This window comes from Mesoplodon densirostris, chromosome 16 (assembly GCF_025265405.1).
Source record: "Mesoplodon densirostris isolate mMesDen1 chromosome 16, mMesDen1 primary haplotype, whole genome shotgun sequence".
Classification (NCBI taxonomy): domain Eukaryota; kingdom Metazoa; phylum Chordata; class Mammalia; order Artiodactyla; family Ziphiidae; genus Mesoplodon; species Mesoplodon densirostris.
This window is the reverse complement of record NC_082676.1, coordinates 30,450,413-30,477,881: the sequence shown is the minus strand read 5'-3', so window position 1 is coordinate 30,477,881 and position 27,469 is coordinate 30,450,413. Positions and strand designations below refer to the sequence as shown.

At 40.7% G+C, this 27,469-nt stretch overlaps 1 protein-coding gene and 1 pseudogene across 4 annotated transcripts in view; both read right to left on the bottom strand.

The window, feature by feature from the left end:
- The window catches only part of ATRN (attractin), a 163,522-nt gene that overhangs the window by 34,749 nt on the left and 101,304 nt on the right, over nucleotides 1-27,469 (bottom strand). For all 4 annotated transcript variants that reach the window (XM_060079049.1, XM_060079046.1, XM_060079048.1 and 1 more), the window contains exons 22-24: nucleotides 24,763-24,857; nucleotides 21,897-21,975; nucleotides 19,963-20,120 (exon numbers count right to left, since the gene is read on the bottom strand). In XM_060079049.1, the coding sequence (XP_059935032.1) occupies nucleotides 19,963-20,120; nucleotides 21,897-21,975; nucleotides 24,763-24,857 (332 nt within the window). The remainder of the gene's footprint in view (nucleotides 1-19,962; nucleotides 20,121-21,896; nucleotides 21,976-24,762; nucleotides 24,858-27,469) is intronic.
- LOC132476019 (membrane protein BRI3-like) lies at nucleotides 2,171-2,537 on the bottom strand (annotated as a pseudogene).

Below are 27,469 nucleotides of genomic sequence, written 5' to 3'. Positions count from 1 at the left end.
GCTTTTAAAATCATTGTAAGATGTATCATGAATTCAGAGATATTAGAGCATGAAACAATGTGCACCTTAGAATTTATTAGTAAGTATGATAATTGCGTCCTTACTACCCTATGACACACATGGTACTAGCCAGATGTTATGGTGTGTTCTCTGCTTATTTTTAAGGGACCACAGCCCTCCTTGGAGAGATAATGGTACTATACATGAAACAATTATTGAATAAGATGGTAATTATTGAAATGAAGGCAGTAGGACAAGAGTCACATAAGTAAATGATTAGCGTCTTCTTTTCCTAATCCCACCCTACACCCCCCCCCCCACCTACTCCTGTCAACTCCCATCCTACAGCAATGCAAGGAAAGTGCTACAGCCTAGGCCCCAGTACAGCAACAATTCAGTGCTTTGCACTCCTTTCATAGTCAGACTCACAGAGGCAGGAGAGAGAAGCTTCCACTACTTTTCTTTTTGATGCTCTTATTTTCTTTTTGACATTTAAATAAAGGTCCAATATTACCTTTTCAGGCCGTAGAATATTATGGGGCATAGAATCTGAAGTTTTTGTATCCTTCCTCTAGCCACCATTTATAACCAGAAATACAAAGATATATAGATTTGATATCATAGACAAGGAGAAACCATATTCTTTGCTTTCCTTCATTTATTATAGTAATCATCCTAAATAAGAAGGCTCCTTGAGAGAAGGAAAACTGCAGAATATGGCTACAGTCCTCACATAAAGGTTTTTAATAAGACTGGGGAAAAACAATTATATAAACGAGGTTACTCAGTCTTGAGGAATGAAGAATCCAGGCTACAAAACATAAAGAAGGAGAAGGAAACAGATTTTAGTGCATCCAATTCTGTTTAGATTTTAATCTTTTAAAACATTAGTATGGGCTTCCCTGGTGGCGCAGTGGTTGAGAGTCCGCCTGCCGATGCAGGGGACACGGGTTCGTGCCCCGGTCTGGGAAGATCCCACATGCTGTGGAGCAGCTGGGCCCGTGAGCCATGGCTGCTGAGCCTGTGCGTCCAGAGCCTGTGCTCCACAACGGGAGAGGCCACAGCGGTGAGAGGCCCGCGTACCGCAAAAAAAAAAAAAAAAAAAAAAAAAAACATTAGTATGTCCTCAGTGTTTTAAAGAAATCCATGAGGTGATTTTATACTCACTGTAGGGTGCCAAAAAATTTGGATGCTAATGGCACCTTCTGAAGACGCATCAGGTGTCTGTGTGCCCTGTGCCACATAACACTCCTAAGGACATATGGGATCCCAAACATTAGCCTGATTTCTTGCTAAAGTAGAGCCACACCACACTCACATCCAACTTAAAATCATAAAGAACCTATATAGGGCTTCCCTGGTGTCGCAGTGGTTAAGAATCCGCCTGCCAATGCAGGGGACACGGGTTCGAGCTCTGGTCCAGGAAGATCCCACGTGTCGCGGAGCAACTAAGCCCATGAGCCACAATTACTGAGCCTGCGCTCTAGAGCCCAAGAGCCACAACTACTGAGCCCGTGTGCCACAACTACTGAAGCCTAGAGCCCGTACTCTGCAATGAGAAGCCACCGCAACGAGAAGCTCCTGCTCGCCGCAGCTAGAGAAGGCCCGCGTGCAGCAATGAAGACTCAACGTAGCCAAAAATAAGATATAAGTAAATAAATAAATAAATGTATTTAAAAAGAACCTATATAAACTTGCTGCCAGTGTGGCTGGTCCCCAAGACTCACATTACTCTAAAAGTGGTTTTCTTTTGTTGAATGTTTATCAGGTAAGTCTCCAAAGTTACAAGGTTTCAAAGAGAAGTAAAGGTTCTTTTTTTTTCTTCAGAAAATGTCTGGAATTTATATTAGCTATATAATTTTACAGAGCAAGAGCAATAGTTACAAGCTCTTTTCAAATCAAAACCCTGTCTTGGAGTATTTCTGCCAACATTTTTTGCTACCTTCCCAGTGGAGAAAACCCCTCTGCTACTGTGAAACTCCAACTGACGGTGACAAATGATCGCTCAGCACCATTCAATGAAAAGGTGGCCCTGGAATTCTTCTGGTTCCCTGTTTGGTTCTTGCTACCTTACACAGGACGGGAAGCCTTGCCTTACGTCCTGGGCACTGGGGTGGGTGTAATTAGGAAAAGATAACTGGGTGTGGGAAAGCCAGGTGTGTTGTTTCCTTTAAATAAAGTTTGCTCCAGAGCTGGGGCATCTTCACTTCCTCAAGGCAAAACAGCAGATGAACCCAAAGGGGATCAAGATGATGGACAAGAAGATGCCCAGGAAGGTGAAGGAGTCCTCCAGAACCCCGAGCCTGCAGACAGGGCAGCCTCCAACGACAACGATGGAACTGGCAGGGTGCCGGGTGACATTCTGACTGTGGATGTTGTAGACCCTGGGGTGGTGGGTGGGTAACCCTGTGAGGAGGTAGGGGTAGGGCGGCGGCTGGGAGGGCGCCGTAGCGGTGTGGGTTATGCACAAAGTAGCCCTGGCTGCCCTACAGGTTGCAGGCGGGAGGCTGCTCCTGCAGCAGGGGCTTGCGGTTCATGGTGGGCGGCGCCCACCACGCCCAGTCTGGTTCCCGCTCACGCCCCAGCTCCCTTTCGGACTCGGCTCCGGCTCGGACTCACGGGGGCTCCCAGACGCCTGGCAGCGGATCTTCCCCAGGGGTGGGTGTGGGGTGAGGAAGTGGGGGTAGAGGAAGATGGCCTGGCCCAAACCTCGAAACCAGGAAGTGGAAGGAAATGAAGGAAATGGAGAGGATGTTTTAGAGTTTTGAAAAGTACAGAGAAATAAGGAGTAACTGCACGGTAGGCCTTGGTGAGGCTCTGAAGCACCAGCAATTATTCTGCACCCAAGCCTGTCACATATGGGAGTGAGGACAGCTGCCTTCAAACCTCATGGCCATGGGCCAGGGCACCAGGAGTAGCAGTCAGTGAATGAAAATCTCTGGACTCAGTTAAGCCCTGAGGTTTCTGCATGTCTCTGAGGGAAGGGGACGGGGCTCTGTGGATACAGGCTGAGAATGAATTTCATCAACTATGGTGGGTATAGGCTGAGCCCAAGCTTACTGTAAAAGTAAGAGAATATGACACTTATTATACTCAACTGCCACAAAACAATTTTTTTTAACACTGGTGTTTTGCATCTATATGTACAATCCACAAAGCAGTTACAAATGAATGAATGAATGAATAGGGAAAGATCACTGTTTAATATAGAAGGTTTGAAAAGGGAGAACCTCTAATTTGCCTTTATCTTCTTCACCAAGAACTATCTTCACTGTTACAAGCATTTAAGTCAGGAAGAGGATGGGAAAGGATAGCTGGCTGCCCTGTGAGGTGAAGTTTTCTAGCTTCAAGGCAGCACTTGTCAGGCTTTAAGAAAACCCAAGGTCTATATGCACATGGCAGAACCTCTGTGGGCTGCTCCCTTGGCCCGCTGAGGCCAGCAGCTCCACCAGGGCTCAGCTCCACCTGGCCAGGGAGCTGTTCCCGACTATGGCCCATCTGCTCCTCAACTCTCCCCAAGAGGCCAGGCTCTGCAGGTGCCGAAGACCTGCCACTAGGACCAGAGAGGGCTTATAAGTGGTCATGGCTGCCCTCTGGCTCCTGGCTCCTTGCCAATCTTGCCACGTAACTCTGAACGCTGCAAGGCCAGGAGAGGACTGATTCCTCCCATAAGAACTTAGGCCTGTTTACAAACAGCTTTCCAGTCTAGGCCTCAGCTGTGCCAAGGATGGAAGATTCTATGACTACTGGCTGAGCATATCCTAACTTGAGTCTAGTGCTGCCACTGCCGTGAGTTTTGCTGTGACACAAAACAACTTTCTTTTTTTTTCTAAACCTAAGTTCTATATGGAACTCTATGTTGAGACCATAGGCCCTGGACTGGATCCCAGTGACCATCACCTAGCCTCACACACCACCCACCTAATGCTGGTTTGTGCAGGCACAGAAACTATATACCCAAGCTCTGGTCAGAGCCTCAAAACTGGGTAACACTACCAACCTGCTCATTCCTGACATGTAAGCTAACACTCACTGTCTGTCCACTGTCAACCTCTGGGCTCTCTTCCTCAAATTTCCTTCCAGCCATTCATTTTCACCACTCTCCAGAATCCCTATTCCATTCTATCATGTTCATCAATAATTTAAAAACCATTAAGAACTACATATACCTGGTTGAAATATCAACAATGATTCCTCCCCACCCCCTCCTCTTTTTTTTTTTTTTTGTGGTACAAGGGCCTCTCACTGTTGTGGCCTCTCCCATTGCGGAGCACAGGCTCTGGATGCGCAGACCCGGCGGCCATGGCTCATGGGCCCAGCCGCTCCATGGCATGTGGGATCCTCCCAGACCGGGGCACAAACCTGTGTCCCCTGCATCAGCAGGCGGACTCCCAACCACTGCGCCACCAGGGAAGCCCCTCTTTTTCTTTTTAATTAATTAATTAATGAATTAATGGCTGCGTTGGGTCTTCGTTGCTGTGCACAGGCTTTCTCTAGTTGTGGTGAGTAAGGGCTACTCTTCGTTGCAGTGCGCGGGCTTCTCATTACGGTGGCTTCTCTTGTTGCGGAACATGGGCTCTAGGCGCGCGGGCTTCAATAGTTGTGGCATGTGGGCTCAGTAGTTGTGGCTCACGGGCTCTAGAGTGCAGGCTCAGTAGTTGTGGCGCACGGGTTTAGCTGCTCCACGGCATGTAGGATCTTCCCCGACCAGGGCTCAAACCCGTGTCCCCTGCAGTGGCAGGCAGATTCTTAACTACTGTACCAAGGAGGGAAGTCCCCCTTCTTCTTCTTAAGGCTTCTCTCCAGAGGCCCTCACCTTTAATTAGATTTCTGTTCAGTTCTTCTGGGGGGTTACCTTTTTATCACTAATAAGTTGGGTTTTGTTTTGTTTCATTTTGGTTTTTGTTACTTCTTGATCTAGCTATTTTAGGCATCACTTACTAACTTCCTACTAGATTAGAAGGTGATTTAGGCCATCACCCCCTCACCCCCCAATCCCCCAGTAGAATTATATCACTATTTTTACTGCCTCTGTTATAATTTCTGTGTTGTTATCCTGAGGGTGATGGTGATGGAAAGATGCCAAAACAGACAGGAAATGGATATAATACCCTTGGATTCAGGGAGAGGATGTGCCTTGCACCCACAAAAGGCTGTAGGAGCAGAAGACAATATAGCCATGCCCACTGGAAAGCAGCTTCCCAAACCTTACAGGCCCATGGGGAGGAGCCCTCAGGCCTCTGATGCACCCCTGCTTGGGGGGTGGGGAGGAGAAGTCAGTAGCTTTCAGGGAAGCTCCCTTTGCCATTTTCACCAGGGTGAAGTATGCTGGGCTGAGGGAGAGGAGGTTTTTCTCCTGCCCTCTGATTGTTCTAAAACTGCCCAACAGTGGCTAATGACCGGTAAAACTCTAGTACAGTGCTGTGTGCTTCCTGCAAAGGAGAACAGAATGTCAGTTCTGAGATATGTCCCAGCTGGCCTAGGCTGCAGGCCCAGCTGAGGCATATTCTTGCAGCTAGTTTTGGGAGGTTAAATAATATATTTGGACCTTTATTTCTTGTTCAATCATCTGTATTATCCCTAAAAAATTTTTTTATTGTGGAAAATATTAAACTTTTTAACAAGTAGAGAGAATAGTATAATGAACCCCATGTGTTTATTACCCAGCTTTAATAATTACAGCTCACAGCCAATCTTATTTTATCCATCCATACTCTACCCATTTCCCCGTGATCATATTATTTTGAAGCAAATCCCAGACTTCCTATCATTTCATTCTTAAGTATTTCAATATAGCCAGTATTCCTTAACTACCCTCTTTGTAAAATTAGGGATGTTTGTGCCCTCATCCTTCCCTTTTCTTCTACTTCTCAACTCTTTTGAGAGTTTGACAAGATTCCAACCTAGAACAATTCAATCTTCTAACACCACACTATGTAGACTGGGACAATAAATTCTTGGTCTCTAACCCCTGCTGGCTCTTCAGCACTGGTCAACAATCATGCTGACAATATCAGAAAAAGGCTGCCATTACCTATATAAAGGTTACAAAAGTTGCCAAAAAACCCAAAGTTCTGATACCGAGAATAAAGCTCTCATCTACAACTATGCATTCATCTAGTGCACATTTATGGAGTGTCTACAGTTGATTAACACTATGCTATGACACAGAGGACACAGAAATATCAAAAAGCCCTTGCCCTTAAGGAAATCTTTGTAGAGTGAAAAACCAGACACATCTATGACTGCGGAAGCACAGACGAGGAAAAGAAGTTGCTATGGGATATGCCGAAGGGTCATCGGAGGGACCTCTCCCCTGGGTTTCTAAATAAGACTCCCCAACCCAGCCCTGGTCCTTCCAATCCATTTTTGTAACTGCTGCCAGAGGCATCTTTCTAAAACACTGATCTTGGTCACTTCTTGGCTTAAAGCATTTCAATGACTCCCAGTGGTTTTCAGGCTACAGTGCAAATTCCTCAGCTGGAGCCCCAGTCTCTTCATGACAGCTTTGGTCTGCCTTGCTCTCCAGCTCCTTGTTCACAGAACAGGCACTTCAGCTCTGCTAAACTCCTAGTAGTTCTGGAAAGTGACTGGACATGCCCCTTTCCCACCCAGAACACTGAACTCATGTTTCTTAGGGCTCAGCTCTGGTGTTGCCCTGCCTCGTGCAGACTCAGGCACCATAGGGCACTCCCTTCTCCTCCCAGGGTGTCCAGGAGCACGGGGGCACCTCCCAGTATCTGGCATGGCTCCTGCGGTCCCCTCATGGCTGCCTCTCTGTGTCAGAAAGTCAGCTAAGTGAGTGAATGTTAAAGGAAGTCTAGTGGATCCTAGCTATGGAGATCACAGGAGAGAGTTCTACTAGAGAAAGATTTACCCATCCCAGCCATAGGTGGTGTTCATAGATGGTGTGGATGGGACTATCCAGGGAAAAGGGCCCAGAGGAAACCCAAGGGAACAATGGCACTGAACTGAGAAGAAACAGCCAAAGCCACAGCTGAAAAGTATAAGACAGGAGACTTTTAAGAAGAAGGAATAATAAATAATGATCATGATGAAAACCATGAGGTTGTACAGGAAGTTTAAATGCCATCTGAAACTAAGACAGATTTATACTTTATTTTATTTATTTTCTTTGGCTGCACCATGAGGCATGCAGGATCTTAGTTCCCCGACCAGGGATCGAACCTGCACCCCCTGCGTTGGGAGCGTAGAGTCTTAACCCCTGGACTGCCAGGGAAGTCCTGATTTATACTTTAAGTAGTTTAGTTCTAAATGTATTTCGTGGCTTTATAATTTTTTAAATCCTTAAGGTACAGACATCTAATACCAGAAGCTATGTGTATACACTATTATCATAAAATAAATATAAACTTTAGAAGTATATCTGACTATTTATAACAGCTAAAGAGTGAAAACAACCCAAGTATCCATTAACAGATGAATGGATAAACAAAATGTGGTTTATCCATACAACAGAATATTATTCAGTTTTAAAAAGGAATGAAGTACTGAAACATACTAAATATGGTTGCACCTTGAAAACTCTATGCTAAGTCAAAGAAGCCAGTCACAAAGGACCACCTATTACATGATTCAATTTATATAAAATGCCCAAAATAGGCAAATCCATAGAGAAAGAAAGTAGACTGGTGGTTGCCAGGGGCTAGAGGAAGGAAGAAATGGGAAGGGACTGCATCTGGGTATGGGGTTTATTTTGGGGGTGATGAAAACATTCTAAAATATTCTGTGAATATATTAAAAACCACTAAATTGTACACTTTAAATAGGTGAATTGTATGGTATGTGACTTATATCTCAATAAAGCTGTTACTAGAAAAAGTACATTTGAGTGAAAACAAACAAGTTTCATACATCCTTTGCTTAGTATCGCAATCCTATTAGCATCCATAAACATAACTCTAACATCTAAATGAATGCCCAGTCCTCAATATAAATTCTGTGTTGCCTTCACTTGTGAACACTAGCCTCTTACATAAACGAGCAAATGAAACACCCAGCATGCAGAGGACTTTAATATTAGTTCCACATTACAATAACAACCTCTGTTGCAGAGGCTGTAACAAGCCAGAATCCCAGCGCCACCACCCATCTTCCCACCTCACACACAATGTCTACCTGTGCATTCTCTATCTTGAATACCTACCCTCCCAAACTATAACCATAGCTGAAGCCAGGTGAGTCCTGCTGACTCGGGGGAACATCTAGAATCACGTTTTGAAAGCAGAGGCTGAGCGAGGGGCACTCACCCACAAGAGCAACCAACCAGAAACCAGGCACAACTGACCCAACACACCCACCACCCTCTGACACACAGGCCTTTTCAGTCTGGGCGGTTTTTTACAATTTTAAACTGAATCTACAAAGATTTTTATAGTTAGTTGCAAACTCCCTCAGTTAGCATTTGTAGGTTTTAATCTGTTCCTAATTATGGAAAAGAATCCTGGGGTCAGTTCAGAGTGAAAGAACTTGAGTTTACCATTACCATTTTTAAAACACTAATATTTACACGAATTTTTGAGTAGAGAATTAAATTGCCTCAGTTATTTTGCTTTAAAAAATGAGAATCAAAGACAAAAAAGGCTTTTGTCTGCATTGAAAGCCGTACTGAAATTTAACTGCATGACCTACACTGAACCATTTAGACATTTTCCTATTCTCTTCCTTAAATAAGTCTCTACATTTTAACTAAATCTGTATGGTCTCTAAATGTGTATTTAAAAGCTAACTACACCTAGAAAGATTAAGGCTCTGAGGAATATAAAGCAATACGGAAAGGTGCAGCCCCCTCTGTTGAGAACATGCCCACATCTGCCCAGGAAGATGCAAGCTCAGCCTGCCACACAGAACACACCCAGATACAGTCCCAAGTATAGAGAGAACCAGCATTGATCAGGTTCTTTTGAGAAGACACCAAGAATACATGATGCTAAGGGCCCAGTCACATTGTTCGTGAATACTGCAGCTATTTGTAACAAAGAGCAAAAAGACATAATTTCAACAGAACTTACCTGTTTTTTCAAGGGAAGCCTGGCAAACTAAATGGTGAGCATGCTATCATTTATTTTCGAAAGTGCTCCTGAATGCAGCTTTCATAAGTGGATCTTATTCAAGTGAGTGATCCAGTCCAGGTAAAGAGGACCAAAAAAATCAGGCAGAAAATCATCTCTTTGAGTCTTAAACTTGAAAAAAGTATTTAAAAAAGTAAGTGTGGGGAAGAGATCCCTCCAGAAGGAAATGACCATTTCAGTGACTTTCAGAGGGTGGAGCAACAGGGCAATGGGAGGAAAAAAAAAACTGGAAGTCAGAATTGGCAACAGCAAAGCTATCTCCAGCACAAAAGCCTGTTTATATGCACAGAGCCCTCTTTCCAAATGGGAAAAACGCCAGCAAGGTTTTCACTAAGAATCTTAAAAATATTAATCAGTTTTCAACTATAAGAAACAAAGCTTGAAGTTCAATCGGATTTGGAATATAAGGTATGTCAGTATGGAAACAACCTGAACTTAAAACAAGTCAGTAAATTATATTTACTAGAACCCAAATAAAATATTTTACAATTGTATGTGATCTGTAACTTGGCAGTGTTAGCAGATGTTATCAAATTGAAATTGTACTGACTAGAGCCTAGAGCTCAAATTCCCTGGGGTTAGAGAAACAACCTAACCCTGCTAGCCCCACTCCAAATATAGCCAGTGGCAGAGAAAATTCTAATATGGCTCCTAAGATTCCTACTATATTGATGTGCATATCCTGTATAATCCCCTCCCCTTGAGAGTGGGTGAGTCTGACCTAATCTAATGAACCCTTTGAAAAGAGGGTCAAGAAGAAGTCAGAGAAAGTTGAAGCTTCAGTAGGTCTGTATCTATTTTTGGTCTAAAAATTTTTTCAAATGTTACATAAACGGAATCGTGCAGCATGTACATTTCTAAGATTTTTTTCCACTCAGCAAAACTTCCTCAGATTCATCCAAGTTATATCAATAGTTTGTTTCTTCTTATTGCTGAGCATTATTCCATGATATGTATGTAGCACAGCGTGTTTAACCATTCACCTGTTGAGAAATACTTGGGTTGTTTCCAGTTGGGGATATTATGAATGAAGCTGCTAAATACTGCTGTACAGGTGCTATAAACATTGGTATACAGGTGTCTGTATGAACATCAGTTTTCATTTCTCTGGGATAAATGCCCAGGAATACAATTACTGGGTTAAGTATAGTAAGTGCCAAACTACTTTCCAGACTGGCGGTGCCATATTATCAGCAATGTATGCATGATCCAATTTCTCTGCATTCTCTCTAGCATTTGGTGTTAGCCCTATTTTAAATTTTAGCCATTTGATAGGTGTGTAGTGATATCTCATTCTCACTGTGGGGTGGTTTTTTTGGCCACGCCTCGTGGCTTGTGGGATCTCAGTCCCCCGACCAGGGATTGAACCGGGGCCATTGGCAGTGGAAGTGTGGAGTCCTAACCACTGGACCACCAAGGAATTCCCTCTCATTGTGGGTTTTGTTTTTTTTTTAATGAAGATGTTTACGATAGTTTATTTTAGGTTATTTCCAATTTTTCACCAGTTTAAAAAATTGACCAACTCAGTGAAACCTTGTGAATACAACATTCTCATTGTGGTTTTCATTTCTTTAATGGCTTTTAATGCTGAACATCTTTCATGTGGTTATCTGCCATACTTATATCCTCTTCAGTAAAATGTCTCTTCATATCTTTTGTCTATTTTCTAATTGGATTGTTTATTTTTTTAATGTTGAGTTTTGAGAATTCTTTTTATATTCTAGATGCAAGTCCTCTGTCAGAAATATTTTTCCAAATATTTTCTCCCAGTATATAGCTTGTTTTCTCATTTTTTTCTTTTTAAAAAATTTATTTATTTATTTATTTATTTATTTACAGCTGCACTGGGTCTTCGCTGCTGCATGCGGGCTTTCTCTAGTTGCAGCGAGCAGGGGCTACTCTTCATTGCGGTGCGTGGGCTTCTCATTGTGGTGGCTTCTCTTGTGGAGCACGGGCTCTAGGCATGCAGGCTTCAGTAGCTGTGGCACATGGGTGCAGTAGTTTTGACTCACAGGCTCTAGAGCACAGGCTCAGTAGTTGTGGTGCATGGGCTTAGCTGCTCCGTGGCATGTGGGATCTTCCTTGACCAGGGCTCGAACCTGTGTCCCCTGCATTAGCAGGCAGCTTCTTAACCAATGCATCACCAGGGAAGCCCTATATCTTGTTTTTTTCATCCTCTTACCAGGGTCTTTCACAGAGCAAAAGCTTTTGATTTTGATGTGGGCAATTTATTAATTTTTTCCCACAGGTCATGTTTTTGTTGTCAAATCTGAAAATCTTCTGCCTAGCTTTAGGATATGAAGATTTTCTCCTATTTTTTCCTATTTTTTTCCTAAAAGTTTTATAGTTTTGCATTTTACATTTAAACCTGTGATCCACATTGAATTAATTTTTGTGTAGGATGTGAGGTTTAGGTCAAAGTTCATTTACTTGCCTATGGTTGTCCAATTGTTCTAGCATTATTTGTTGAAAAGGCTATCCTTCTTCCACTGAATTGATTGCACCTCTGTCAAAAAACAGTTGGATGTTTTTATGTGGTTCTATTTCTGGGTTCCTAATTCTGTTCCACTGATCTATGTGTCTATCTCTCCAACAATAACCACAGTGTCTTGATTACCATAGCTTAATAGGAAGTCTTATTAATATTTCATATAGCGATTCTTCCCACTTTATTCCTCTTTTCAAAACTGTTATAGCTATTCTAGAATCTTTGCTTTTTATATAAATATTAGAATCAGCTTGTCATTGTCTAAAAAAAGTCTTACTTTTTAAAAAAATTTTATTTTTTTTTTATACAGCAGGTTCTTATTAGTCATCAATTTTATACACATCAGTGTATACATGTCAATCCCAATCGCCCAATTCATCACACACACACACCGCAGCTTTCCCCCCTTGGTGTCCATACATTTGTTTTCTACATCTGTGTCTCAATTTCTGCCCTGCAAACCGGTTCATCTGTACCATTTTTCTAGGTTCCACATATATGCGTTAATAGACGATATTTGTTTTTCTCTTTCTGAATAACTTTGCTCTGCATGACAGTCTCTAGACCCATCCACGTCTCTACAAATGACCCAATTTCTTTTTTTTTATGGCTGAGTAATATTCCATTGTATATATGTACCACGACTTCTTTATCCATTCGTCTGTCGATGGGCATTTAGGTTGCTTCCATGACCTGGCTATTGTAAATAGTGCTGCAATGAACATTGGGGTGCGTGTGTCTTTTTGAATTGTGGTTTTCTCTGGGTATATGCCCAGTAGTGGAATTGCTGGATCATATGGTAATTCTATTTTTAGTTTTTTAAGGAACCTCCATACTGTTCTCCATAGTGCCTGTATCAATTTACATTCCCACCAACAGTGCAAGAGGGTTCCCTTTTCTCCACACCCTCTCCAGCGTTTGTTGTTTGTAGATTTTCTGATGATGCCCATTCTAACTGGTGTGAGGTGATACCTCATGGTAGTTTTGATTTGCATTTCTCTAATAATTAGTGATGTTCAGCACCTTTTCTTGTGCTTCTTGGCCATCTGTATGTCTTCTTTGGAGAAATGTCTATTTAGGTCTTCTGCCCATTTTTGGACTGGGTTGTTTGTTTTTTTAATATTGAGTTGCATGAGCTGTTTATATATTTTGGACATTAATCCTCTGTCCGTTGATTCGTTTGCAAATATTTTCTCCCATTCTGAGGGTTGTCTTTTCCTCTTGTTTATAGTTTCCTTTGCTGTGCAAAAGCTTTTAAGTTTCATTAGGTCCCATTTGTTTATTTTTGTTTTTATTTCAATTACTCTAGGAGGTGGATCAAAAAAGATCTTGCTGTGATTTATGTCAAAGAGTGTTCTTCCTATGTTTTCCTCTAAGAGTTTTAGAGTGTCCAGTCTTACATTTAGGTCTCTAATCCATTTTGAGTTTATTTTTGTGTGTGGTGTTAGGGAGTGTTCTAATTTCATTCATTTACATGTAGCTGTCCAGTTTTCCCAGCAACACTTGTTGAAGAGACTGTCTTTTCTCCATTGTATATCCTTGCCTCCTTTGTCATAGATTAGTTGACCATAGGTGTGTGGGTTTAACTCTGGGCTTTCCATCTTGTTCCATTGATCTATGTTTCTGTTTTTGTGCCAGTATCATATTGTCTTGATTACTGTAGGTGTGTAGTATAGTCTGAAGTCAGGGAGTGTGATTCCTCCACCTCCAGTTTTCTCCCTCAACACTGCTTTGGCGGGCTCCCCTGGTGGCTGCAGTGGTTGAGAGTCCGCCTGCCAATGCAGGGGACACAGGTTCATGCCCCGGTCTGGGAAGATCCCACATGCCGCGGAGCGGCTGGGCCCGTGAGCCATGGCCACTGAGCCTGCACGTCCGGAGCCTGTGCTCCACAACGGGAGGGGCCACAACAGTGAGAGGCCCGCGTACCCCCCCATACACACACACACACGACTGCTTTGGCTATTCGGGGGCTTTTGTGTCTCCACACAAATTTTAAGATTTTTTGTTCTAGCTCCAAAAAAAATGCCATTGGTAATTTGATAGGGATTGCATTGAATCTGTAGATTGCTTTGGGTAGTATAGTCATTTTCACAATATTAATTCTTCCAATCCAAGAACACGGTATATCTCTCCATCTGTTGGTATCATCTTTAATTTCTTTCGTCAGTGTCTTATAGTTTTCTGCATATAGGTCTTTTGTCTCCCTAGGTAGGTTTATTCCTAGGTATTTTATTCTTTTTGTTGCAGTGGTAAGTGGGAGTGTTTCCTGAATTTCTCTTTCAGATTTTCCATCATTAGTGTATAGGAATGCAAGAGATTTCTGTGCATTAATTTTGTATCCTGCAACATTACCAAATTCATTGATTACCTCTAGTAGTTTTCTGGTGTCATCTTTAGGATTCTCTATGTATAGTATCATGTCATCTGCAAAGAGTGACAGTTTTACTTCTTCTTTTCCAATTTAGTATTCCTTTTATTTCTTTTTCTTCTCTGATTGCCGTGGCTAGGACTTCCAAAAGTATGTTGAATAACAGCGGTGAGAGTGGACATCCTTGTCTTGTTCCTGATCTTAGAGGAAATGCTTTCAGTTTTTCACCATTGAGAATGATGTCTGCTGTGGGTTTGTCATATATGGCCTTTGCTACGCTGAGGTAGGTTCCCTCTATGCCCACTTTCTGGAGAGTTTTTACCATAAATCGGTGTTGAATTTTGTCAAAAGCTTTCTCTGCATCTATTGAGATGATCGTAAGGTTTTTATTCTTCAATTTACTAATATGGCGTATCACATTGATTGATTTGCATATATTGAAGAATCCTTGCATCCCTGGGATAAATCCCACTTGGTCATGGTGTATGATCCTTTTAATGTGTTGTTGGATTCTGTTTGCTAGTATTTTGTTGAGGATTTTTGCACCTATATTCATCAGTGATATTGGTCTGTAATTTTCTCTTTTTGTAGTGTCTTTGTCTGGTTTTGGTATCAAGGTGATGGTGGCCTCATAGAATTGAGTTTGGGAGTGTTCCTTCCTCTGAAATTGTTTGGAAGAATTTGAGAAGGATGGGTTTTAGTTCTTCTCTAAATGTTTGACAGAATTCACCTGTGAAGCCATCTGGTCCTGGACTTCTGTTTGTTGGAAAATATTTAATCACAGTTTCAATTTCATTACTTGTGATTGGTCTGTTCATATTTTCTATTTCTTCCTGGTTCAGTCTTGGAAGGTTATACCTTTCTAAGAATTTGTCCATTGCTTCCAGGTTGTCCATTTTATTGGCATAGAGTTGCTGGTACTTGTCTCTTAGGATGCTTTGTATTTCTGCAGTGTCTGTTGTAACTTCTCCTTTTTCATTTCTAATTTTATTGATTTGAGTCCTCTTTTTCTTGATGAGTCTTGCTAATGGTTTATCAATTTTGTTTATCTTCTCAAAGAACCAGCTTTTAGTTTTATTGATCTTTGCTATTGTTTTGTTTCTATTTCATTTATTTCTGCTCTGATCTTTATGATTTCTTTCCTTCTGCTAACTTTGGGTTTTGTTTGTCCTTCTTTCTCTAATTCCTTTAGGTGTAAGGTTAGATTGTTTATTTGAGATTTTTGTTTCTTGAGGTAGGCTTGAATAGCTATAAACTTCCCTCTTAGAACTGCTTTTGCCACATCCCATAGGTTTTGGATTGTCGTGTTTTCATTGTCATTTGTCTCTAGGTATTTTTTGATTTCCTGTTTGATTTCTTCAGTGATCTCTTGGTTACTTAGTAACTTATTCTTTAGCCTCCGTATGTTTGTGATTTTTACGTTTTTTCCCCTGTAATTCATTTCTAATCTCATAGTGTTGTGGTCAGAAAAGATGCTTGATATGATTTCAATTTTCTTAAATTTACTGAGGCTTGATTTGTGACCCAAGATGTGATCTATCCTGGAGAATGTTCCGTGTGCACTTGAGAAGAAAGTGTAATCTGCTGTTTTTGGATGGAAGGTCCTATAAATATCAACTAAATCTATGTGGTCTATTCTGTCATTTAAAGCTTCTGTTTCCTTATTTATTTTCATTTTGGATGATCTGTCCATTGGTGTAAGTGAGGTGTTAAAGTCCCCCACTATTATTGTGTTACTGTCGATTTCCTCTTTTAGAGCTGTTAGCAGTTGCCTTATGTATTGACGTGCTCCTATGTTGGGTGCATATATATTTATAATTGTTATATCTTCTTCTTGGATTGATCCCTTGATCATTATGTAGTGTCCTTCCTTGTCTCTTGTAACATTCTTTAATTTAAAGTCTATTTTATCTGATATGAGTATTGCTACTCCAGCTTTCTTTTGATTTGCATTTGCATGCAATATGTTTTTCCATCCCCTCACTTTCAGTCTGTATGTGTCCCTAGGTCTGAAGTGGGTCTCTTGTAGATAGCATATATATGGGTCTTGCTTTTGTATCCATTCAGCAAGGCTGTGTCTTTTAGTTGGAGCATTTAATCCATTCACGTTTAAGGTAATTATCGATATGTATGTTCCTATTACCATTTTCTTAACTGCTTTGGGTTTGCTTTTGTAGGTGCTTTTCTTTTCTTTTGTTTCCCACTTAGAGAAGTTCCTTTAGCATTTGTTGTAGAGCTGGTTTGGTGGTGCTGAATTCTCTTAGCTTCTGCTTGTCTGTAAAGCTTTTGATTTCTCCATCGAATCTGAATGAGATCCTTGCCGGTTAGAGTAATCTTGGTTGAAGGTTCTTCCCTTTCATCACTTTAAGTATATCATGCCACTCTCTTCTGGTTTGTAGAGTTTCTGCTGAGAAATCAGCTGTTAACCTTATGGGAGTTCCCTTGTATTTTATTTGTCGTTTTTCCCCTGCTGCTTTCAATAATTTTTCTTTGTCTTTAATTTTTGCCAATTTGATTACTATGTGTCTCGGTTTGTTTCTCCTTGGGTTTATCCTGTATGGGACTCGCTGCACTTCCTGGACTTGGGTGGCTATTTCCGTTCCCATGTTAGGGAAGATTTCGACTATAATCTCTTCAAATATTTTCTTGGGTCCTTTCTCTCTCTCTTTTCCTTCTGGGACCCCTATAATGTGAATGTTGTTGTGTTTAATGTTGTCCCAGAGGTCTCTTAGGCTGTCTTCATTTCTTTTCATTCTTTTTTCTTTATTCTGTTCTGCAGCAGTGATTTCCACCATTCTGTCTTCCAGGTCACTTATCTGTTCTTCTGCCTCAGTTATGCTGCTATTGATTCCTTCTAGTGTAGTTTTCATTTCATTTATTGTATTGTTCATCTCTGTTTGTTTGTTTTTTAATTCTTCTAGGTCTTTGTTAAACATTTCTTGCATCTTCTCGATCTTTGCCTCCATTCTTTTTCCGAGGTCCTGGATCATCTTCACTATCATTATTCTGAATTCTTTTTCTGGAAGGTTGCCTATCTCCACTTCATTTAGTTGTTTATCTGGGGTTTTATCTTGTTCCTTCATCTGGTACATAGCCCTCTGCCTTTTCATCTTGTCTATCTTTCTGTGAATGTGATTTTTGTTCCACAGGCTGCAGTTGTAGTTCTTCTTGCTTTTGCTGTCTGCCCTCTGGTCTATTTTTTTAAAGTTTAAAAAATTGGGGTAAATATATATTAAGATAAAATTTACCATTTTAACCATTTTTAAGTATATGATTCAATACACTTAAGCACAGATGCTGCCAAGATTAGAAAAGAGGACAGTGTGAACAACTTTGTGTCAATGCATTTGAAAACCTATGAAATAAATTAACATCTAGAAAAATTTATCTTAAATAATGCAAATAGAGAGGGAATATCCAAAACATCCCAATAACTAAAGAAGTTGAATCAGCAGTTAAAAAAGAAAACAAAACTCCACAAATACAACACCAGAATCAAATGATTTTACAAGAGGGATCTATCAAGTATGCAAGATTCATATAATTCTAATCTTATATAACCTATTCCAAAAATGAGAAAGAGAGATAACTCCTCAATTTATAAATAAAGGTTAGTTTAACTTTGATATAAAAACCATAAGACAGGAAAGGAAAATTACCGGACTTTCTCACTCATGAGATAGATACAAAATTCTAACCAAAATATTAGCAAACTGAGTCCAGCAACAGATAAAGTAAAAAATCATATATCATGCCAAGTCAGGTTTATTCCAGGAATGCAAATTATTTCCAGGGTCCTGTCTTATGCAATAGGACAAATGGTGGTGACATTCACTAGAAAGGAAGCAGAGGGTTTGGGGCTAAGATCACAAGAATGACTCCCTGAGTACAGGGAGCCTGTGAATGGCCAGGTAGAGATGCCAAGAACACTGGTCTGGAGTTCAAGTGTAAGCAGGGCTGAAGACAGAGTACTGAGAATCACAAGTACAGAAGTAGTACAATAAGTCTTACAAGTGGGATAAAGACAGAGGAGAACCATGGCCTGAATCTCAGACAACCTCAGTGTTTAAGGAAGAAGATTCCTCAAAAAGACAAGCCAGAGAATCAGGGAAAGGACCAGGAAGGCAGGAAAGATACTGACTCATATCATGCAATGAGAAGGAGAAGGGGACTAAAAAATTCAGTCACTGGAGTCCACCGTGGCAGGCAGCTTCAGGATGTGGTGAAGGAGGAAGGCAGACTGTTGCGGGCTGATGGGTGAATGGATAAGAGGAAACAAACAGGGAGTATGGTCAATGCTTACAAGAAGGCTAGCTGGGAAGGGAAGCAGAGAGTGTGCAAGAACAAAGGAAGAAGCAGATTAGAGGATAAACAAATCTGTGGACCATCTGAATAGAAAAAGAGGGTGGTGAGAAAAAAATACAACACAGAGCCTGTCCTCCACATTCCAGAAAGGAAAAGAGTGACTGACTGTTCTTTAGTTACAGTCCCAAGGCATGAACACATACCCACCAGAACCAGATTTCAAGCCCATCCCAAATGATCAGTGGCGACTTGCTTCACTTGATCACACTACTGAAAGTTGGCAAGCAGCCAGAGCCCCAGTCTAGTGACCACTCTTCCACGGCTAAAGGTGAACCAGTTGTTCCAAAGTCCACCCTTAGACACAGATGTAGAGAACAAACATATGGACACCAAGGGGGGGGAAAGGGTGGTGGTGGTGGTGGGATGAATTGGGAGATTGGGATTGACATATATACACTAATATGTATAAAATAGATAACTAATAAGAACCTGCTGTATAAAAAATAAATTAAATTAAACAAACAAACAAACAAACAGAAGTCCACCCTTCCCGGAACTCCACACCTTTACCCAAAATGAAGGGGGTTAAAGCCTCAAAAACATAGTGGCAGATATTATAAAGAGCACAAATGGGGCCATGGGCCAAGCCTGGATAAGAGGGAGTGCACTGGTCCCCTGGGAACAGAGAAAAGGGGCAGGTTGATAGCAGCAGTGGCTGCAGCAGGTAACATGAACCCTTAGACCTATGCTTCTAAGTCACATGTACAAAGAATCTGAGTCGTGGAGAGGCTACAGGAATTGTACAAGAGCAAGTCAGGACTCAAACCTGCATCTGTCTGACTATAAGGCCTAAACCCTTAAGGCGACCTTATACTGTCCCCCACTGTGTCCCCATTACCCTCCATCCTATGCTCCTTTAAAACCTGATAGCATTTTGGGGATCTTCTCATACGGCACTTTCCATACGCCAGCTTTCACTGGTTATGTGTGTTTGCTTCATTTATATACACCTTACTCATTCCAGAATTGAAGCTCTTTGTGTAGCTCTACAGGCTTTTTAGTGACAAGTCCTTAATGAAGAAATAAATACAGTTGTAATTACCAAATCTGTTATATATCAACTTGCTTTCAAAAGTGCTTACAGGGACTTCCCTGGTGGCACAGTGGTTAAGAATCCGCCTGCCAATGCAGGGGACACGGGTTCGATCCCTGGTCCAGGAAGATCCCATATGCCGCAGAGCAACAAGGCCCATGCACCACAACTACTGAGCCTGCGCTCTAGAGCCCACAAGCCACAACTACTGAGCCCATGTGCCACAACTACTGAAGCCCATGCACCTAGACCCTGTGCCCCACAACGAGAAGCCACCGCAGTGAGAAGCACCGCAACAAATAGTAGCCCTCGCTTGCTGCAACTAGAGAAAGCCCGTGTGCAGCAACAAATACCCAACTCAGCCAAAAATAAATAAATAAAAATAAATTTATTTTAAAAAGTACTTATAAATTTCCTTCATAAGTGATTTAAGGCAGCCCCACTACAATCTTCTTTTATGGTATGTGCTCAGCACTCCTTTACCACAGATATTACAAAGGTAAAACAATATTAATATTGTACATTTCATTTACCGCAAGTTACAGATTAGTGAATTTAGTTTCGCTATAGACATTTCACCATCTTTGCAAGTATGAGACTAAAAAGCACTTCTTACCTGAATTTTGATGGGCCAGGTGAAATTACTGACATAAACAAAGAAAGTGATATTTGGGTGGTTGCGAAAATCAAACTTCTCATTAGAGAAACTATCTTTGTACTCCTTAATGTTTGTTTTTGAAACAACAGGCATCTCTTCTCCAGCCTGGGTTCCAGCTGTTAGGAAGAAAAGAATGAAATAATAATAAATAATAATAAATAATAATAAATAATAATTTTGGGGACCGCATCTGCCCTCACTAATAATAATGATAATAGTTAGCATTTATTAAACACTATGTTCCAGAAATGGCCTTTAAGAGCTCAATCTCATTTAATTCTAACAACTGTTATCCTCATTTACACATCAGAAAACTCAGGTTCAGGAAAAATAAGTAACTTGGCTCAGGTCACATAGCCAGGAAGTAGAGTTGGGATTTGAAGCTGGGAGGGCTGATACACAAGCCTATGCCCTTAACCCAAATGGCTTTACCAGGATCCTCTACAACTCCTCCCACAGAAACAGGCTACATGTGGCTTTGAAAATCCAGATACCACTAGAATCCTATTAACAAGCAATGGTATTCATTCTGCCCACAACACTTCACTTGCTTTGCACTGCCCCCTTAAACCTGTTTGGCAGTGCTCTAGATCCCCCATACCAGGGACATGGATTCAGCCCTCACTTTTTAACTAGCAGTGACTGCAAGTCTCAACAGCAGCAGGGAGGAAGGAGCTCTAGCGGTCACTCAGTCCCTTCTGCTACCAGCTACAACTGACTCTAAATCCCCCCAATCTGATATAAACCTATCCTATTCCCAGGCAGTCCTTCAACATTCCACATCGTCCCTCAGCCAGGAATTCTAGTGTTTATAAAGATTCATGAAATAGGCTTTTCCCATGTCTGAGTTAAATCCTGTGACTGAAGCCAGATTGGCTGGTCCTCATTGAGACTGTCATTGTAAATCAATCACATACTCAGGGATGCCACCTCTCTCCAAACAAAGGCTCTGATAATTCAGACTTTTTCTTAAAGGCCTCTCCTCACTGCAAGTTTCTGAACCTTTTCTGAATTCTACAATCTTTTAAGATATGATGAACACAAAGTGATGTGCAAAGTAATGTTTTTATTTTGTTTCAGTCTAATTGATTGTGTTTTGACCAAAAAACAGTATTGTGATAGTAATAATGATGATGAAACATAATTACCATTTGATGAGAATATCCCATGTTTCTAGCACTTACACTGAGTACTTCATTTATTATCTCATTTAATCCTCAGAACATTCTACACGGCTGGGTGTTTTTATTACCCCATTTCATACCTGCGGAAACTGGCTCAGAAAACAAGTAACAGGAAGAATTCAAATCTAGGTCCGCTGAGCTACATTCTTAATCACTACATCAGGGCCACCCTTTCTTTCTTTAGATTTTCTGCTCAGAATATCTTTAGTAAATCATTGCAAGATAAATAAGACAGCAAAAGCTGTGCTCTTAGATCTTTATTTAATTCCCAAAGTACTTTTTCCCCTGTACCTACTAAAATCTCATTCTATTAAAAATGTTTCCATTTCTTGAAACTGAGTCAATTACATTTTTCACTTCTGAAGCATGATGGAGATGATGATGGCAGCACCACAGCAGAGGCTGCAGCAATGGTATTAATGGTGGTAGTAGGGCAGGGGTCGTGAGCATGTACTGATCTTGGTACCATGGCAGGCACTGACAGGTATAGCCAAATTTAATCTACAATATAAGTATTATTACCTTCTCTGTAAGATGAATAACCCTAAGGGTCTAGAGATAGATTTTAGACACTTGCTCAAGGTCTTCCAGCTAATAAGTGGCAAAAGTGGGTTTCAAACCCATCTGTCTGTCTCCAGAGCCCCTTTTCTCAACTCTTTCTCAATCAATTATCTCCACTCGGAAGGTCTTCTCTAGGTATGTCTTTACCTGAGAAGCTGGCAGCCCAAGTGATGTTGAGGTTGAAGTTTTTGGAGGCATTGATGAACATGTCCAAATCCCTATTTTGCTGATGAGATGTACAAATAATTAGAAAATGAATTACTGTAACAGTTTCCTGATTTTAAAAGAAAGCAGTAGTTAAATTTTACTACTCTCAACTTTCTTAATTACAGAAAGATATTTTAATGTCTTAAGAGAAACTCATGCTTATAGAACAGTTAGCAAAATTTCTAACCTTAACATAAGCAACATACCCAAAACAAATTTCATTTCCCTCCCATAAAAGTATATGGGATTTAGGGACTTCCCTGGTGACACACTGGTTAAGACTTTGTGCTCCCAACGCAGGGGCCCGTGTTCGATCCCTGGTCAGGGAACTAGATCCCACATGCATGCCTCAACTAAGAGTTCTCATGCCACAACTAAGGAGCCCGCCTGCCGCAACCAAGACCCAGTGCAACCAAATAAATAAATCAGTTAAATTTTTTTAAAAAGTATATGGGATTTAATGCTTTATCAAATGCCTAACTCCATGAAAAAGTATCTTTTAAAAAGACCCTCACCAGAGCACACTGACCTACATCCTGTGACCTATGTTAGGGAATCAGCCTCTTAAGGATCCTCTGGGCAGCCCTTTCCAAATGTCTGAAGAGTAAAACACTTGGTCAAGTGTCTCAATTTATATTAACTTATAAATCAAACCTATGTACTTCTGAACCCACAGATTATATACAGTGTAAAGTTCTCCAAAATGGAAGTGGTTTTTAAGGAATAGCACATAAAGCTGAAATTAAACTAAATTAAAAAACTTTAAATTGTCCTTACCCATGATTAAGAACATTTTTCTCTCACTAAAAATATTATTTCAAGAGAAATATGACAGAATATGTTTTATTACCTTTGAAAACTTTGTATACCACTTAGAGATACAGCAGTTTGAAGAACTAGTTTAATTTATTGTGACTCTTGGTTTTAATGACTGAAAAAGGTATCTCTGAGGAATGTGTTGGGCCAGCTGGAAGAAGAGCACTGTCAGTAGTGTTGGATAAATCATGATACTAATTTTTAGTTTTCCCTGAAATTTGGCTAATAAATCTCTTTCTTGGGGTCAAAAAATTGTTTTTCCAAATGAGTCAGATGTTGTGTTTTATATTTTTGAATTCAATCCTGCTGAAATTCTTCACATTGAAAGATTTTTAAAACAGGTTAGAAAATTAAGATTTTAAAGAGCATTCTTTTGATAGTTTTTACAGCACAAAAATTACAACAATGGAAGCATTTCCAAACAGCTATTTCCAAAACGTGATCTCCAAACCAGAAATTTCTCTCATAAAGCAGTTACCTTCTCATTTATTGATAAGGCCTCACCATCCTCTTAAAGGGACAGCTCAAGTGTTTATTTATTTATTTATTTATTTATTTATTTAGCGGAGTCACAGCATGTGGGATCTTAGTTCCCTGGCCAAGGATCGAACCCGTGCCCCCTGCAGTGGAAGCATGGAGTCCTAAACACTGGACCGCCAGGGAATTCCCTATTTTTTAATATTTGCTGGTAGCACATTACTAGTGATTACTTCTTTCCCTGGAAAGGATTAATAACCTTGAAATCTTGGTGCTTTTGTAAAAGACAGGACACATACATTGTGTAACTATTAAATATTCTGTCATAAGAAAAAAAAGGCAGTAAATAAATTTCATGTGTGGTACTTTTGATATAGCCTTATCCTAAAAAATTTTTTTTTAAAAATTCTGGTCAGTACAGCCACTGAAATGATATACCAACACAGTTTTTCCACAAAACATTTTCATTGAAAGTCATTTATTATTTTTACTTAAAAAGCTATTCACTCATGAGAATGTATCTTCTCTAGTACATCTCTTCTTAATTTTACCATTGAAGTGGAATACAAAAAACAAATCTTACTTTCATTTAATTGTGAACATCCCACACTGGACTTCATTTTACTACTGATTTATTTATTTCTTAAATTTAGCAGTGCTTGCTGATAACATCTGTTATCAAAGGAATACACTTTGGCTTATTATCATATTGTTTTCCATGTATTATTTGTTACATTTATTGTATTTTTGTAATGGTAAATGGCTTTGTGTATGTTGATGAGAAATAAGAAACCTCCAAGGAGGCTCCTAAATAATTTACCATCAGGTTTAGTAAAATTTCATTATGTACCAGAGTAGGTATTAAATGACTTTATATTTCACTGAGGAAATCATATAGGTGCATGTTCATATTCTAGATGCTTTACTTTTAAATGTCATGCTGTGTTGGCTCCATTTTACCTCTAGGTAATACCTTATGGCAGGCGGGGGTTTACCATTAACAACAGTAGATATAAAAATACATTTCAAATAGTAACCTTAGTAATTTCAATTATTTCTGGCTGACTTCTTCACTGTTTTTACCTCCTAATGAGGATAAGAACTCATTCTAGGAGCATAAATGTCACCTCTGCCTTGCATCACTGGTATAAATTTCCATTCTGAGAGAGTAAATCTCGGTTCTGACACTGCCCCCCTAACAGGGAAGTTCCCCTTGCAGTCTCCTCTCCTTTCCTGTATGGGGCTGTGATGGGCTGATGGGCAAACCAAGTATGTGTGGAGTCAATGTCACTCTGTATATCAGATCATGGTAAATCTTAACAACATGGTAAATCTTACCTTTTAAATACAAAGGAGATAAATGTAGATTCTAACATTTCTTTCCTGTACCTCTAAACATCATCCTGTGGACTCCACTCTGGAGACCGCTGCTAAGGCAGTGCTTCTATCCATAGTGACCAAGAAAAAGTTCCACATAAATTCAAAACAAAGTAAGAAGACTTTTAAATCTTACTTCATCAGGTGTAGCCACAAAATTGATGGCTGTGTAATAGCGGTCATCCTCCTGGGATAGGCTAAAGGTGAACTGATAGTCAATAAGAAGAGTATCTATGGAAAGAAAGAAATGTGCATTTAAAAACTGAAACAAAACAAAACAGAATAGGTCTCTAGAGATACAGATTGATTTTCTCATAAATATTCAACAGCCAGGAAAGCACTTTTGGCAAAGTCTGTGGGCAATGTCATTTTGTTTGAGTTAACCCACCAAAACCTCCTTGTATCATGACCCTGGTTGAGATTTTAGGCTCCAAGCTAACTTACCTAGAAATATTAATTGAGTATCTATTTATGCTTAAAGATACAAAGCTATAAATTAATGGTATAAAAGAAACCAAGACTCCAAGTAAAAATGGTTGATTCCAGGTTTGGGGCAAGGAATATGTGCCTCAGTTATCTTATTCTAGAAAGCAAGAAAGCATTCAAAGACTAATGTAATGTAGCAAAAGAACATAGCTTGAAAAAGAGCCTACTGGCTAAAGATGGTATAATATAATTCTAAGAAGTACTGCACAATTCAACAACCCGATTTAAAAATGGGCAAAGACTTGAATAGATATTTCTCCAAAGAAGGTATACAAATGGCCAATAAGCACATGAAAAGGTGCTCAACATCAATGATCATTAGGGAAATAGAAGTCAAAACCACAATGAGATAACACATCACCTGTAGTAGGATGGCTACCACCAAAAAAAGTGTTGGTGAGGATGTGGAGAAACTGGAACCCTTGTGGGAATGGTGCAGCTGCTGTGAAAAACAGTATGGCAGTTCCTCAAAAAATTAAAATAGAATTACCAAATGATCCAGCAATTCCACTTCTGAGTATATACCAAAAGAACTGAAAGTAGGATCCTGAAGGGCTATCTGTACAACCATGTTCATAGCAGCCAAAGAGATCATAGCCCAATGGTGGAAGCAAACCAAGTGTCCATCAACAGATGAATGGATAAACAACAGATGAATGGATAAACAAAATGTGGTATATACGTTCAACGGAATATCACTCAGTCTTAAAAGAGAAAGGAAATTCTGACACATGCTACAACATGAATGAACCTTGAGAACATTATGCTAAATGAAATAAATGGATCACAAAAAGACAAATACTGTATATTTCCACTTATATGAAGTACCTAGAATAGTCAAATTCATATAGACAAAGTAGAATGGTGGTTGTTAGAGGGTAGGGCAAGAGGGAAATGGGGAGTTGTTGGTAAGTTTATTTTTAACTGTTCAAAAAACTGCCAAATGATTTTCCAAAGTGGAAAACCATTTTATATTCCCACAAAAAATTTATAAGGGTTTCACTTTCTCCACATCATTGCTAAAACTTGGTATTGGCTTTTATTTTTCAAGATAGAGAAATATAAGGTACCAGATTACAAAAAATTAATTGATATGGTTTCAGGTTTCACATTATAAACTAACCTTTAAGAAATGACCAGGGCCTCCCTGGTGGCGCAAGTGGTTGAGAGTCCGCCTGCCGATGCAGGGGATACGGGTTCGTGCCCCGGTCTGGGAGGATCCCATATGCCGCGGAGCGGCTGGGCCCGTGAGCCATGGCCGCTGAGCCTGCGCGTCCGGAGCCTGCGCGTCCGGAGCCTGTGCTCCGCAACGGGGGAGGCCACAACAGTGAGAGGCCCGCATACCGCAAAAAAAAAAAAAAAAAAAAAAAAAAAGAAATGACCAGTTGCCTGGCTTTGATATGGTATCAAAGGATAACATCCAGTTACCTGAAAAGGTTATTAAAACACTCCATCCTTTTCTAACTATATGTCTGGTGGAGCCAGGTTTTTTTGTGTGTACTTTAACCAAAGAGACATAGTGCAACAGATTGAATGCAGAAGCATATATGAGAATCCAGTTGTCTTCTATTAAGCCACTGTATTGGCTTTTGATTCTAGTCATTCTAGGGGTGTATCTCACTGTGTGTTTTTTTGTTTTGTTTTGTTTTTTTTTTGGCTGCGTTGGGTCTTTGTTGCCACGTGCGGGCTTTCTCTAGTTGTGGCTAGCGGGGGCTACTCTTCGTTGTGGTGCATGGGCTTCTCATTGCAGTGGCTTCTTTTGTTGCAGAGCACGGGCTCTAGGCAGGCAGGCTTCAGTAGCTGTGGTGCGTGAGCTCAGTAGTTGTGGCTCACGGGCTCTAGAGCACAGGCTCAGTAGTTGTGGTGCATGGCCTTAGCTGCTCTGCAGCATGTAGGATCTTCCCGTACGAGGGCTTGAACCCGTGTCCCCTGCATTGGCAGGTGGATTCTTAACCGCTGCGCTACCAGGAAAGCCCCCCTCATTGTGGGTTTTTTTTAAAAATTTATTTATTTACTTTTGGCTGCACTGGGTCTTCGTTGCTGTGCGCGGGCTCTCTCCAGTTGCAGCGAGCGGGGGCCACTCTCCGTTGCGGTGCACGGGTCTCTCGTTGTGGTGGCCTCTCCCATTGCAGAGCACGGGCTCCAGGCGCATGGGTCTCAGTAGTTGTGGCATGCAGACTCAGTAGTTGTGGCTCATGGGCTCCAGAGCACAGGCTCAGCAGTTGTGGCGCACGGGCCTTGTTGCTCCGTGGCATGTGGGATCTTCCCAGACCAGGGCTCGAACCCGTGTCCCCTGCACTGGCAGGCGGACTCTCAACCACTGCGCCACCAGGGAAGCCCCCTCATTGTGGTTTTAA